Source organism: Psittacula echo, assembly GCF_963264785.1.
Source record: "Psittacula echo genome assembly, chromosome: 2".
NCBI lineage: Eukaryota > Metazoa > Chordata > Aves > Psittaciformes > Psittacidae > Psittacula > Psittacula echo.
The window spans coordinates 120,490,194-120,506,907 of NC_137737.1; the positions used below are offsets into that span (position 1 = coordinate 120,490,194).

The following is a 16,714-nucleotide window of genomic DNA, read 5'->3' on the forward strand; positions in this document are numbered from 1 at the left end:
GTATGGTCATTTCAAGCTGCTTTGCTTGTGGGATGCTGGTGGAAAACACATCAGAAACCTTGGTTAATAGTAAAAACATGCATCTTTGACCAGCTCACTTCTCCAGTCAGTTCATGACAGTTTCTCCTGTTCCTTCCTCATCTCACTTTTCCTCTGCTCTAGCATGGGGTCACTCCTATGGGGGGTCACTCCTACAGGCGGTCAATCCTACAGGATGTTGTTTCAAGATAAACTTGTTCCAATGTGGGCAGTCCACAGGCTGCAGTTTCCTTCAAGAAATATCCATGGGCTGCAGGGTGGATATCTTTTGCATCATGGTCCTTCACAGGCTGCAGGGAAATACCTGCTCCACCCTTGTCCTCTCCCAGAGGCGTCTGGAGCACCTCCTCCCCCTTCTTCTGCTCTCACCCTGGTGCTTACGCTGCTGTCCTCCTTTTCTTCTTTCCCTCCTCCTCTGACTATTAGGCATTTTTGCCCTTTCTTAAATATGTTCTACCAGAGACAGCACCATATCAGCTGATGGGCTCAGCTGTGTTCTGCAGTGGTTCAGTCTGGAGCTGGCTGGAATCAGCTGTGTCCAGCAAAAAGCAGTCCCTGGCCTCTCCTTGTGGATGCCAGCCAGCACCTGGGCACCAACACCCGGTGCATCAGAAACCAGTTTCACGCAGAATTGATAAGGAAACTAATACAAGTTCCAGCACCACGATGTTTTCACTTCAACGGATTAACTTCCAAATCCTGTACTGTTTTAGTTCTGGTGATTGTCTCATTGCTTTGAGAGTTGTGCTGAAATTCTGCTTCTTGCCATCTGTTGATGTATGGGTTCAGCCCACACCTGCAGCAGCTAGCCACTGGGATCTGGCAGTCACTGCCCTGTGAGCTGGAAATGACAGCATACACACCTTGGGATAGGTCACCATAGTGGCTGCCAAAAACCCAGATCTAATATTCATCTTCTCCCTGTTCATGCTCATACGCTGTTGTAGACTAAGGACAATGTCTTAAAAAAAAGTATTGATGTATTCCAAAATAAGCATATATTTTGTTCCATAAAAGACTAAAATCATGTAAATGGCATTTACTGTTTACATCTTTAGTTTTGTTTTGATTTTTTTCACTTGATGAACATTTTTCCAAAGTGTTTCCAATAAAAGAATTCTAGTTGATTTTGTTAGTAGCCATGGAATGAAAAATCTGTGTGGCTGGCTCCTCTGAATCAGTGGAATATACCAAGAGAAAGTTTGTCCAGAAGTTGCATAAGTGAAAGCATATAAAAGCTTAACAGAAAAATAAAGGTAAAATCACAGAAATGTGGATCAATAGAAATGCATTTCCTCAAAATTTAGGTTTTAACAGGATTTTTTATATGTCTAGTAAACTACATCTTTTTCTTCAGTTAGGTATCAGGGAGAAGTGCTACTGCTTCTGCTGTTGACTTTATGGAAGGTGTCTGTATGTCTGGTGCATTGATCCAAGCAGTGAAGGTGGAGCCTTCTCCCATAAATGGTGCCCTATAGTTAGCTTAGCCTTATGTTATCACAATGTTGTTCTCCTCAAGAGCTAATGCCAGGGTTTTTGTTCTGCTTGGGCTTGCTGCAGTCTCTACATAATCCCTTGATTCTACTTGCAGCAACCTCAAGATGTCAAAAGCACTTTTTGCCTAAGAAGAAATGTAGAAATCATGGAAATGAGCGGGGAGTCAGTGGGTATGTTTATGCTGCACATACTTCACTGGAATATAAAGATACCAAATTACCTAACAGACAAGAAGTCTAGCTGTGAAAGTACAGAAGTCTATGTTTAGCTTCCCAATAGGCAAAATCTCATGCTGTCTTGCCAAGCCTGGCAGTGTACGGACTGCATGATATACACGAGTACCTGGCGGTTGTCACTACCTATGAAGGACTGGACTTGACTAGTAGCTAATAAGGACTCCTGAATGGGAAGTTATAACACATATTTGTTAGCACAAGAAACTGACAAATATTAGGAAAATATACTTGTGAGGGAGAAGAGCTCACCCAGGATGCTCAGTCCACTAGTAAATGGCCATAGGCAATATATTTTGGCAGTGGGACTTCAGTTCAAGTATCTTAGTCAATTACTTTTACAGATTGATGAGAAGGTAGCAGAGCTTTTGATCATTGTGCCCCAAAACCCTTTCATCATGAGCTGTCTGTGAAGAAAGAGAGGCCTGAATTACTGTCTGTGGTCTCTTGAAAGACAGCAGAGATACAACTTTCATGGTTCTTGTGGTTCCTGCATGCTAAGTTGACTTTAACAGATTTTAGTCATATTTTCCAAAAGAACTCCTGAGATACTAACAACAAAATTAGTTTGGATTTAGGGGAGATGCAAAGGGAAACTGTTCTTGAAGTAAAATCATGACTATCATTCAGCTGTAGATCTGTTTAAAGCTATGAACAGGATTGCTGCTCAGCAGAAGCATCTCAACAGTGCATATAACAGAGATTTGCTGAGGTGAATATGACCTTGAATGCAGCACAAGGTAAACCATTAGGCAGGTGCCTGGTACATACCCTAAGAATCTGCTAAAGATGTGTAATAAGCCATCCTTTTGTCAGTTGATTTTGGTCTTCTGCACAGAATCCAAGCCTCTGCTGGAAAAAAATTAGGAGTAGGTAAAATAAGTAAAGTTGACAGTAATACTTAATACATATAATGTTTCTAGACTTCCAGGGAAATGTTAAGCTGTTATGAAGAGCCAAATGAAAGAAACAGCTGGAAGTCGTCTCACCAGAATTGTCTATGGAAAGCAGCTGAAAGGAATCATGGGAGAAATTATTCCTATATATGCTAACATGTTCTCTAAGCATTATGTAACACCTAGGGGAAGTAATATTAGGCATAAATCTGACTTACTTTTCAACAAGGAAGAGTTCCTGTCATCTGTTATGCTGTATTACCCCAGCCCAGTACACAGTGAGAAAAAGTTAAGCCAAATGTTGGCAGATGAGCTGATGAAACCATCTATATTGCCTGGAATATCCCTAGTTGTGAATGCAGCCTGTGGCAAACACTGCAAAATGAACTACCAGAAACTCATCCTTGGGCACTGGCACTCTCGTGTTTGTGGGCAGTGAAGTCTAAACCTAAACCAGTCCAAGTCTAAAACTACACAAGTGGCATATTTCAGTAAGGTGCCACTTCTGTCTAGGCATGATCAGGTCTAGTGGCACCTAAGAAAAATCCCTTTCTGACCTTAAGCAGCTTGTTTCAATTGCAAAGTATTTGCAATTGACTGTGATTTAGGACTGCTAATAAAAGACAAACTTGCTGATGTGGGAAAGTAGTAGAATTCTCTTTGCACCATGTTTATGGGGAAATAACCCAGGTGAGGGCAAGAGTTTATATTGTTATCCCTTCAGATAATAGGAAAACATAAAAAAGCAAGCTTCATCTTTAGCTTTCATCTCACAGTATTGGTCAGGGAATGACACCCATGCACACAAAATACATTCTGAGAACCTGGAAACATAGTCCCTGGTATGATCAAAGCTGCCTCTGAAGCATGCAAAGCATCCTAAACCATGTGTTGAAACGCAGTATGTATGCCATGTCATACACGGCCATACTAGCATATGAGAACAAAAAAATAGTGAAGAAACTCACAGCCTGTTGTCAAGTTGCATGCAAGGCCCCCACGTGAATGTCAGGTTTGTGGCTATACTTGCAGAGCAGCATGGCAAAAGCTGTGTAAATAGAGCAAGCCATTTTCTGAAGCTGGAGGGATGCAGTCATCATATACTGTTTCCTACAGGATTAAGACCTTGAAGGTGACTATAAATGTTAGAGATCCTTGGTTCAGAAAAGCATCTGGAAGCTTGGGTGCCTATAATGTCACTTCTCCAGCTGGGTAGGAAACTCATAAAAACAGGCTTCCTTAAAAAATGTTTCATAGTCCCAGATCCCAGGCAATGTTGTCATGCCCAGAAGTCCTGCTGCGTTTGGTATTCCTGCTTTTACATAAATTTATTCCTGGAAATGGTGAAATGAGTGCAAGTTTAAAAAGGAGGATGAAGCAGTGCAGAAACCTTGGCAGGAGTTTGATTTTTGAAATCAGGTTAAATGTTAAGAAGCGCTTTCTCTGATCAGTTCATTTGGTTTTAGGATTCCCAGCTGACCTGAGATGTATTGTGCTTACTCTATGTGATTAGAAAAGAAGTAGTTTATGGACCTGAATATGCCTTTAGTCTCTCAAGTACAAATCTGTACTATAAGATAAAATTAGTGTGACAATGAGACCCATATTTTTTCCAGTTACATCTCAGTCTAAAGATTATATTGTAAGAGTGGGAGAAAAATACAAACTAGTAAGTCACATGTGCTGCTTGCACATTGAATTGCTTTCCTCAAAGTTAAATAAATTGGGAGAACCTCTATAAAATGAAAGAACATCTTTTATATATGGATAAATGAATCATTTCCAATGAAAGAAGTTAAAATTGTAATTTAATCAAGGCTATTCTGTTCTTTGTTTTCAAACAGGATGTGCACTTCCTGAAGGACATCTGAAACTCATCTGTAGATACAGAGTTGTCATTCTTTTATTCAAACAATATAATTAAGTAATGAAACCATGAAGAGAATAAAAGAGCAATTGGTCAAGAGCAGAAAGATCATACCATTGTCTTTTTCGTTCAAAATAGATTCTAATTCATTCCTGACAAGAAGTTGTCCCGATACAGTGCATTATTAGCTAGTCTTATTATTGAGACTGTTGTCGGTGGGCTAAGCTACAAAGGCTAGAAGTGAGTAGGTATAGTCCCCACTAATTCCTATTAAAGAGCTTTTCAGATGTCCATTTTAGAAACAAACAAAAGCATTACTTGTCTGTTGCAATATGTGAAGTGATCTTTTCCTGTGCAAAGCCTGTATTTCTTTCCTGTTCAGGACAGAGCTGTGGAGACTAAATCATATACTGTGGGGAAAAAGTAAAATTGAAGGTTCAGCTTTAAGAAAGAAAGAAACAGGAACATGCTTTCGTGTTTCCTAAGGCCATTTTGCAGAATTTCTTCTTTCCTGGACTTTTAACAGTCTGTAACAGACGAACATACGGTTTCTTGAGTATATATTAACTGAGAATGCTAGTTAATCCTAATTTCCTAGATCAAGACCCTAAATACAAGCCTCTGATATGCAAGACTTTCAAATACAGACCAGAAAGCTGCTGCAGCACCAGGAGAGAGTGCAGAGGCTGCAGCTGAGCAAGCGAGAAATCTGGTTCTTGTTCTTGAACAGATCACAGTCCAATCTTCTCTGTTCATTTCTGAATGGTAAATAAGCCTTACCAATTTAAGAAATTAAACCATCTGCTTTGTTACAAGTAATTTCGTTTCCATTAGGTCTACCGGACATCCTTTTTTCCTGGTGCTATGTTACCGCCTTTAATGTTTTGGATTGATAATAACAGAAATTTATTTTGGTTCTTCTTCTTAAATAGGGATAAAAAGGTTTATATGAGCACATACTGAGTAAATGCATCAGTGTGTTGTGATTAATGAATTATCCATTCAGTACTACAATAATTCACTTTATCTCTAACCATTCCCAGTAAGTTCTTTATATAGTGACATTTATTAGCAAACTGACAATTGCATCACCTTCACATTATTGTTCTCATTACGAATTATACTTTCAATAATTCTTTAGTGCTGGGTCTAATCAATAAAGAAAAATGGATGGTGCCCATGAAGCATTTAGCCTTATCTTAATTCTATATCCCTAACACCATTGCCAATAGCACAAGTGTAGATACAAAATACTTTAGCTGGCAGTTCTTTCCTTTTATACATTCTCTTGTCTCCTTTTCTCTCTTGTATGCCAATATCCCTGATTTGTTCTGTAAAAGCAAAGGATGTTTCCCTATTAATGACTATTTAAATAACAGAATTACGTTGCTATTGTACTTGCTTTTTTTCTGTCCCAGACAATGACTATGAATTAATTAGCATTAGAAGACTGGAAATTCTTATGAATTTTAACATTTTATTTGGAACATTCTGTGTGCATTATTGAATAATTTTACACCTCCTAATGCAAAACTGATTGTATCTCTGCAAACCTCTGGGGAAGTGTGTGAGGTCATTACTGTTAGATTTGCAAAGAAAATATGTGGATTTCTCTCTCACATTATTCTTTCCTGTGCAGATAATGCTATTTTTGTGCTGTTCCTCAGACTGGCTCATTTTTATTAAAAGATTCTCTTATCCTTTATCCTATTCATGTACCTTTCCAAACTTTTCATTTCATAAAGGAAATGAACTGTGTTTTTTCAATACTTAAAACATTCCTACAGGAATATGAGAACTTACATTTTCAGACATTAGTGTTGTCTCCAGAGATAATGGTCACTGAAAGGCAGCCAAATGTGAAAAGCAAATATACATGTCAGAAATGAAAATAACAATTTATACCTTGTTTCCTTCCTGCCTTTATTGCTGATAGTTTATTCTCTCCATAAAGGAGGACTCCAGAAGTAATGTTGGTGATCTGGGATCCAGGAGTCTGTGTGGGAATAAAAATTATGAAGTTTTATTAAAAGATCTCCCTGGAATTTTAAGCTTGCACTATTTTTCTGCTGATTTTTTATTATTATTTTTATTTTTAAAACAAAGTGGGTTTCAATTCATGGATTTATGGGAGCTCACGACATAATTAGCACACTGGCACTGACTGAGGGAGAAACACGAGCAAACACAGTCCCTCATGAAAGCAATGAATCCCTCTGTCCTACTTATTGAGCAAAATCTTAGAGTGTTAAGGCAGGTGGATTGCCTAAAAAGATTTTATTTCCTTCAGCATCAGGTATTATTTCCATAAACTACTTTTTTCTGGTTTAAATAAACTTTTTTTTAAAAAAAGTGAATAGCAACATGTATTTAGGCTTAAATTTACCACTCTCTATTAACAATTTATAATATTTATTTATAATATTTAAGTAATCTATCCTTGATGATTGAGTTCTAAAGAAAGCTACTGAGCAGGGAGAAAAAATGCAGTCTATGCATCAAGACCAAAGGTTGTTGAAATGAATAAACAGCTTTTTAACAGCAGACAAAAGCAGACAAAAACAAAAAGCTTTCTTCATTTCAGTTTGATTTACTTCAATAAGAAGTTCAAAGTTAAGGAACTGCTTAGAAATAGAGTAAGCTGGAGCATTGTTATCTTTACACAGTTTGTGAATAAATTCTCAGTCTGGGATGCGGAGACTTGTGAATTCATTCATTAACTGTATATAAAATTCGCTTTGGTAATAAACTAGTTTTAAGTATAAAATGTTTGATATATTTTCCTCCTGTATACTACATATTTATTGCAATTGTATTTAAATAATAAATACATTTGAAAGGCTGGGGGTTTGCATTTCAGTTGAATTCCCGTTTCTATCCAAAGCAGCTTCATATGAATTGTAAGAAAAGAAAAATTAATCTTCTAGTAAAGAAAAAATATCATTCATTTCTAACAGAATGCTGTGTAAGTGTTAAACATATGAACAATCATGCTGAACTGTATCACTTCGTAAATGGAAACGGAAGGTATCTTTCTGGTAGTGATAGAAGAGATAGAGGCTAGTTTAAAAATCACATCCAGTTACAAAACAACTTTTTTTTTAAGTTTAACTACCAACAACAATCAAACTCCCTTGAGGAAAAAAGAATAATACACATTCAAAATAAGCATATAAAGGTTTTTATATAAAAAAATGTTTTGTGGTTTTTGTGATTTCAAGTGAATAGGAATTATTTTCACAAAAATAACATTTGAAAATCTCATGAGAAATCATTTTTTATTGAATTCTTTTTGTGAAAAATATTTTTCAGGTTTTCCAGAAATACTATGGCTCAAGGCCTTATAAATAGGCAATTCTGTGATATATGGGAGATAGAAGGGTTATATGAACATAACAGGAGCATCTGTACTCAGAATTTTAACTCAGTAGAAAATTCCAACATTTCTAAAATTAATTTCATTTCCAACTCTAAAAACAAAGTTTTGACATTTTTGACTTATTAAAATTCTGTGTAAATGTGGTGGAAATATCAAAATGGGCAATATTTTTTCCATCAGCAAGAGTAAGATAGTTAGGCTTTTTTAATGACTTATCCAAATGAATCAGAAAATTCATATTCTTTCTTTAAGGCAATAACCACAGTAGATCCTGTTAAATCACACAGCTGGCAGAAGCCTCTTCCAACTTGCTCAAAGTTGTGAATTAATTAATTTGTTTCAAACATGAAACTGCAAGAGAAGCATTTCAGAGTGTAGCTCAATAGCCACAAGCTCTTGTTTGTGATCATCCAGCACTGCAGGGCAATGAAATCTCAGCAGTAAAGGTCCATTTATCCATGCTGGCTGAGCTAAAGGAGGAGGAAGAGATTGTATGATGTCAGTGGTAGAGTACACATTTAAAGCAGCAAGGATCTCACTGATTTCAAACAAGTGCTGATATACTAATTATGTCTTAACTACATCTCCTGTTTCTTCGTAGGTCTTACTGCTGCAGCATCTCTTGTATCCCTGGCTTGGGCTTTGGCTTCTTACCAAAAGGCCCTCCGTGACTCCCGTGATGACAAGAAACCCATCAGTTATATGGCTGTTATAATCCAGTTTTGCTGGCATTTCTTCACAATTGCAGCGAGGGTCATTACTTTTGCTCTGTTTGCCTCGGTTTTCCAGCTGTACTTTGGGATCTTCATCGTGCTGCACTGGTGCATCATGACCTTCTGGATCGTCCACTGCGAGACAGAGTTTTGCATCACTAAATGGGAGGAGATAGTTTTCGACATGGTTGTTGGGATAATCTATATATTCAGCTGGTTCAATGTCAAGGAAGGAAGGACACGCTGCAGGCTTTTCATTTACTATTTTGTGATCCTTTTAGAAAACACCGCCTTGAGTGCTCTCTGGTATCTGTACAAGGCCCCACAAATCTCTGATGCATTTGCCATACCAGCACTGTGTGTAGTGTTCAGCAGCTTTTTAACAGGCATTGTTTTTATGTTAATGTACTATGCCTTCTTTCACCCCAATGGACCAAGGTTTGGGCAGTCGCCAAGCTGTGCTTGTGAGGACCCTGCCACTGCCTTCACCCTACCCTCAGAAGTGGCCACAAACACTCTGCGGTCCATCTCCAACAACCGGAGTGTCACGAGTGAGCGGGATCAGAAATTCGCAGAGAGGGATGGGTGTGTGCCTGTGTTTCAGGTGAGACCCACCGCACCTTCCACACCTTCATCCCGGCCACCAAGGATTGAGGAGTCTGTCATTAAAATCGATCTGTTCAGGAACAGGTACCCAGCGTGGGAGAGACATGTGTTGGACAGGAGCCTGAGGAAGGCGATCTTAGCATTTGAATGTTCCCCTGCTCCTCCACGGCTACAATATAAAGATGATGCCCTTATCCAGGAGCGCTTGGAATATGAAACCACATTGTAAGCAAACAAAAACACAGCTTGAAGAAGCTACGACGTTACAGTCCAAATTAAGGGTTGACTGTAAGGCTGTAGGAATAACTAAACTGCGTACGACAAGTAGAGCAGCAAGCTGTAGTGTTCTTAGTCTGGCTATCATCATGATTATCATTTGATCCACTGTGTGCAGTCTGTCTGCAGGACACTGATACAGCAGCATCACCCGAAAGCCTCAAAAAAACCCAAACCTGACCCACACATTCAGATCAGTTACTTCAGCTGGGGAAACTCACCCACGACTCCATGCTGCTGTAAAACTCTGACTGCACAGTACTTATAATCAGCCCAGTAGGAAGGCTCTGACCAGAGCTTTCAACTTTATCCAGTAGTGCATTTTATTTTAGAAATGAATGATTGACATTTGCATAATCAACAGCAAAAACAAACACAAACTTTTTCAAAAATAACAAAAGTGTAGCACACAGTGTTGCTGTTATGAAAACTGCTTTCTAGGGAAAAAACAGGAACATTGTAGTCTTCAACACTCCCATAAATCAACCATTCAGGTTAGAATACATATGCAAATAGTTCTTAATTAAAAAATACATCGTCATGTTTGTAAGGCTGTCAATGGAAAATAAACTAAATTCTGATTAATTAGGTCATAAACATTGATACTATCAGAACTATTTGTTTTCTGTGGAATTTCAAAGTCTTTTTAAATGCAATTCAAGTTCTTGAAGTTACTTACAACAGAAATCCTATGCAGCTCACTTCTGGTTTTCAGGAGAAATAAGGAGCTCTAGCACGTAGTGATGTAAATTAAATGATAATCATGATTCAGTGTTCAATTTGCAAAAAAACAAAAGTGATATATATATATATGTAAAAGAACAGGGAAGTATAGTTTTCGTATTCTAAAATTTTTGGAGGACCCCATTCAGATATATCAGAAGAAACAACAAGCAGATGAACACGCTGAAACTTCTCTGTTCCAGGACTGAGAATGCATGATTCAGTGTGTGAATGTATGCAGGGGTGACAAGAGACTGTGACATGCCATACCCTTCTAGTGCCAAACATTGTATAACTGCAAAGTTGCTATTGCCTGAGGGACAGGTAACAAGTGGCACAAGCCCTACCAGAACAAGAAGCAGGAAAGACCAGTCAAGTTCTCAACTTGTAGAGACAGCTCTGATTTTCTCACCCAAGGTGAAAGTGATGTCTTTTAAAGGCTTTCAGCCACCTCTTAGTAAGTATATTCACTGAAGTATAATCTAAGCAAGTTATGTGGAAGACCTCTTCTGCCTGTTCAAGACTTGTGTCCAGATACGTCTAAAAATTAGGTTGAATCTCTTGTAGTAGAGTGCTTTTGCTGCAAGCTTTTGGGTTTTAAATACCTCCCTAAATCTAGTCAGTGGTATCCTCCTTTATGTTAAAAGTATCCCCTGATGGTGCTTTCAAATGCATTAAAGGTGCAAGTCAAAATTTGACAGTATTTTTTTTAAAGCTGGTGCAGAGTGAAAAACTCATTAATTATTTCAATATTTTTGTAAAGTAAAAATATGATATCAACAGGTTACTTTTTATAAACCTCAAATCTTTTAATACATTTCATTCTCTTTGTAGCTTAGATTTTAAGAATTGGTCCATGAATTTTATCAACTGGCTTCTGCAGGTTGATATAAAACTGGTTTTCACACATTATGGGTTTGTTTTGCAGTGTAATGCCATATGAAAGCCTACATGGGTACTTTTAGAATACTCTATACACCATGGATCCTGCTTCAACTGTAAGTGGCTTGTAAAGACACCAAGTGATTCCATAAGAAACAATTTGCTATAACTATTTCCATCCGTTTTAGGAGAGCGAAGCAGAACGGAAGAGTTACTGTTGTAAATGGCATTGTCAGGATGGAGAAGACCTGATGATTGGTATTGTAATCTTCACTGTCAGATAGATCCAGTATAGTCACTGCTGTATATGCTGCTGGGTCAATTTCAGTCTTTCTTATAATTAACATTTGTACTATGAAATGGCCGAGGTTACACAGCCTATGTTTCTTTGTATGTGTTCAATTACCCATTTTTAATGTTGACTTTTTTTATTAGTGAAATGTTCAATACCTGTTGTTCTTTGCTGGGGCGAGATCCTCAAAACAAAACATCTGTGAAAGTGCAGGAATCTGCAAGGCAGAGGGAACTTTACACAGATCAGAAAACACCCGTGCTGCAAGAGTTTCTTAGGTATTTTCAAATTAAACAGTGGCCAGCTGCCTCTATAATAATTTTTTAAATAAAGCAATTCTTTGATAGTCCAGACCTGAAGCTTTGTACAAAGTGGTTGCCCTTCCCTCCATGGAGATAGAGCTGATCATTCAGAGAAAACCACTCATATTTTGTCAGAAAATACACCACTGCAAGAAGTGCTAAAAAAGAAAAAGATTTTGGGAGCAAGTCCTTTGTCCCATCAAATTCAGCAGAGCCTTCACTCCAGAATCAAACGCTAGCTCACGCAAGGAAATTGCTGTTTTCGTTTACAAACAAGCCACATGGTAAATTTTGTAATCCAAGAGGCAAGGGTTTCTTTTGGAAGCGGTTTGATATGTTTGCTGCGGCTTCTATTTTTTAATTTTCTTTTTTAATAATGTTTGTAAAAATGTTTCTCTCAAGCAAACTACTGCAGGGTCTGAGTGCACAGTGCCGTATGTGGCACTACATATGCGCACTTTGTCTTCAGAATTCAATCCGGCTGTTTGAGGAAAACGAAGAAGTCTTTTTACACTGAGTCAAAATTTGCTCTCCAAGATCTTGCTCTGTTGCATTCGTAACATCAGTGATACTTGCACTGAGAACATTGGCCATTGAAATCCTAATGCTTAGATGACTGCATGGACACTCTCAATTTGCATTGCTGTGAATAGTCGCATTAAAAGCTGTAATAATCTTTTATAGATATTGTCACGATTCAACATAGTCCACGTTGAAATTCCATGATGGCCTTATGGACAGTTAGTAATCAATATGCACTATTCTTTTTACCGCAGACAGTTTTAAACTCAATACAGTTCAATAAAAACAGCAATAGCAAAAAAAAAAAAAAAAAAAATTGTAATAAAAAATTAACTTCTACTTTGAAATAATGAAAAAATCAGGTCTTTTAAATTTCATTCCACAATACACGAGAATAAAAGAGTTCATAAGTATATTCTGGTAAGGAAAAGCAATCACATCTATTTGTTAGAAGTAAGAATTGTGAAAGCGTTGTTCTAATGAATCAAAAAAAAATTGCCAGCAGATTTAGTGGTAAGTTATCTGGTTAAAGACTTGGTCCTAAAATTTTGAGAGTTCTGGATTTGTATGCTACAGGAAAGACAATTTAGCTAATATTCACTCCTCTAATTAGGTAAAGGAGAGGTAATGCATATCCATGTTCATTCAGAAAACATAGAAGAAAATGTAAGATAAACCTGTTGTCTTATTTTAAAACAAAAGTTATCTGTTCTGTAATAGGATCATTTTAAAAATATATATGAATTCTTCAAAAATATGTGCAATACTTTTTTCCTGCATATTTAATAATGAAAAAAATAATTTCTACTTCTGTTTTTCTCAATTTAAATATGCTTCTTGTGCTAGAACAATGTTTCTGTGCTTGAGTTATATGGGCTTGATGGCATATAAACCATATTTCCATTGGCAAATCAACAAATTTTCTATTGATAAATTTCTGTAACATTGGAGAAAATTTTCCTTCCAAAATTAAATGCTAGGCCTCAGCTGCCTGATTTTGTAAACTTTTAAGCAAAGGAGGTAAATCAAAATTTTATTGGAACTGCAATTATTAATATGTGGTGTATAACTATTAAACCCAAATTGATTTAAAGCGTATGGTAGTCTAGCTAATATATCATCATCTCCCCAGAAGAGCAATTCATTAGTGGTACTGAAAGTATGAGTGCTGCTTTATTTGGAAAGAGACTGCCAATCACACAATATATTCATTTACTTTTTATTGGCCAGCAAATATTCATAACTAGCCTGTTGTATTTTTTCAGAACTCAAATTAAACAATTTTGAGGTGTTTGTGATTTGATCATACAACTCCTTAAGAGCCTTAAAAGTGGTCATGTACTGAGTTTTAATTGGCTCTGCCAACAATTCAGCTTCCAAAGCCACTGCCCTTTCTCTGCTCTACCCCTGAAGTCATGCAGTCGGGAGTGACTGAGGTGCTATGATTTACTCTGCACCCCCTGCACTGCCTGCCCAATGCCAAGGAAAAGACTTCAGCAGGTTGCTGGGGTCCTACTGCTGCCTCTCTTTCTCCTGTGCATGCTGGGAAGCAGAGTAAATTGCATTTGTGCATCCATCTAAACAAGCTTATTTAGGTTGAGTCCCTGCAAGAGGTGCATGATAAAAATAATCACAACACGTGTCCATGAATTTACAAGCCCAACACTGTAATTACTGATTCTGTAGCATAACAATGCAGGATGTGGGAAGAATTGTCTAAATACACAATAAGCCATTTAATTTTGTTAATTGCAGCAATTAGACTAGCTCTCATGAAGCCCATGCTCTGAGCAGAAAGCCAAATAGAGTAAGTGGCAAACAGCCATTTACATACCAGAAACTCTATGTTATGAAATCATCCCTTGATTGTCTATAGAACTATGTCTTTCCATTATGGCATTGAATCCATTCCTCTTTATTCTGATAAAACAGATAAAATGCAAAATGCAAACAGATTCTTCTAAGTCTGTGAATTAAAAAAACTCACAACAGATTTCTGCAGTCCATATAGTGATTTTTTTTTTCTTTTTTTGAAACAAATTCCATCATCATTTTCACTTGGCTGCAAACTGCTGAGTGGTCTGTTTCTGAGATGATTCCTCACATCTGGTACGAGCAGATTTCATTACAGGAGAGATGGACATGACCTTATAAAGCCTTGCACACACAAGATCAGGGAAATAGTGTCACTGATCTACAGGTCATGTACAAAGCTTTTTTTATCACGTAAGGGCTCCCCTGGGACCATTTGTTTTACTATAGGGACCTCACTGCCGGTCTTTGGTGGGATTTCTTCACAGTTACACTGGTATGAATATGAGAAAATCAGGCTCCTGGCCTTGAGTGAATAACCACATGGGTTCAGATCATGGCAGTGAAAGTCTTTACTTCCTAGCTCCTAACTAAAGTCAGGAGATGTGCTTCATACCAAAGAGCCTGGATATCATCGCTTGGCTCAAACATAAACACATCCTCTAAACTTAGTGCTAACACTTCTTCTTACTTACTTTTTAGTTCAAACATTTAAGAAGATACACACCCATTTTGACCAAATTGTCATTTTGTGATCTTTTTAAGGAGATTTTGAAAAATGTCTCTGAAACCAGACATTTCCAGTGATACAAAAATCAGTTGCTGACCAGTCCATTCATTAAAAGGAACTCTTTCTTAACACGTAAGCTTGGTTCCTGTACTTATGTGTTTTTTTCTGAATGCTTAGCATTTAATTATTATGCAGAGGATCTTATATACCCATTGGTAAGCCATGTGCCTACTCTGAATCCTGAAGCAAAGAGGAGAGATATGCAAGATGCAGGGAGAAAAGTCCTCTTCAGCACATTTATGGAGTGATTTGCATGAGCTAGAGAGGTAAGAGAAGCTTACAACAGGGTTATTGATCCTGTATACATCAATAGAGATTTACAAGAAGTTCTGAGATAAGTGGGCAACTAATAGATCAAATCTTAACTTCTACATGCAAGGTACTGTAAAATAAAAACAGACAAAAAACTTTAAGCAAAAATCTAATTTCTAGGAATGGTTGGGATAAACTTCAAAATGTATTGGATTTGTCAATATAACCGGATGCTACATTCATAGAAAGGAAAACATGACTGCTACAGATACATACATTGTCTGTATCTGTGGATTCCAGCCTCTTATTTCAGGTATCTTTGGAAGCAATGGCTGCCGGATCTTCCTTCCGGGCATGCTGTAGCCCTAGGCATTCTAGCAGCTTTTCTACACAAGATGTGTTTTCCATAGAGAAGTCCACATTCTTTTAAAATCATAGGGCTTGGGGTTTTCCTTGCACTGAACTAAACCTCACAAAGTGCACCTCTAGTGCAAAAGAGGTGTGTCCACTCAGCCACCTCGTGTGTTAAAAGGTACTGCAAAACATAATTTCACAGATAAGTGATTTCCTCGAGGTAAATAAGCTGCTGGCTGAATGTCTTGAAGAGATTTCAGAGATATAACAGAGTCATAAAGCAAGACACAGGCTGTGTGTGGGTGCTATGAGTCCACTCAGGGCAAGGCCTGCTCATAGTCCAGCACTCTCTTCCACCACCTCATGCATCAAAAAACCCAGAGATAGGAATACCATGTGTATAGGCTAGACAAAAGCCACCATACACAGGGGCCAGATACCTAGCATGCTGCAGTACACATGCAGAGGTCAGTGCAGGCACATCAGGAGCCTCAGGTTATACTGTGATCCTCCAAACTGCACTAACCAGGAGCTCCTGAACTTTTTGTGCTAGGTGTTCAAGCAGCTAAAATTTGGGTCCTGAACATGGTCTTCACAGCACAGATTCATATCTGTAGCTACTATCTCTCAGGGGAAGGTTATAGGGCTGCACACTACTGAGGAGAAGGGCATACTCCCTCTCTCTTATTCTGAGGCTGTTCTTCCTCTTTATGGAAAATCTAAAGGTTATCCTGTGCAATGTAAATATACTTCTAGTAATTTGATGCATTCGGCCCCCTTAGTATTGAGGACCAAAGTTGTTGCGTATATCCAGTGCCATTGCCTGTGTCCAGCCCAAGTAATGTCTACAGTAAACATCTGGGGCAGATGCAAAATCACTCTGCTCACCTTCCAGCCTGACCAAAAGCTATGTGAACATGGTTAGCACTGTGACAAATTCTGAATCTCTATACACTGCCTTGCATCAGGTCTATTAATACACTGTGTGCTACTCTGGCCGCGTTCACCTGGATTCTCACTGGAGCTCAGGCAGATTTTGTGTGTGCACCAGAGCTACACTATGTAGCTTATCCATTGTTCCTTGAGTCTTTGATGCACCCTCTTTGAAACCCCAGTTCTTATGCCAGACAAAGATCAGTTTGGGCTGAGTAAAGAGCAAAAAGGCTGTATGCTGGCTTATAAAAAGGCTGAAGCATGTGGAGCAGACATGGTTTCTCTGGATGGTACATTTGAACTGCAGTTGTGTACAAATTGACGAGGTTATTGTGAATGCAAGAAG

At 38.0% G+C, this 16,714-nt stretch overlaps 1 protein-coding gene across 1 annotated transcript in view; it reads left to right on the plus strand.

Annotated features, from left to right (window-relative positions):
- The window catches only part of XKR4 (XK related 4), a gene marked incomplete at both ends in the record, with an annotated part of 231,181 nt that extends 221,722 nt beyond the window's left edge, over nucleotides 1–9,459 (plus strand). Inside the window, one exon of the mRNA XM_080611826.1 lies at nucleotides 8,513–9,459. Coding sequence (XP_080467952.1) covers nucleotides 8,513–9,459 — 947 coding nt within the window. The remainder of the gene's footprint in view (nucleotides 1–8,512) is intronic.
- Between the last annotated feature and the right edge of the window lie 7,255 nt (nucleotides 9,460–16,714).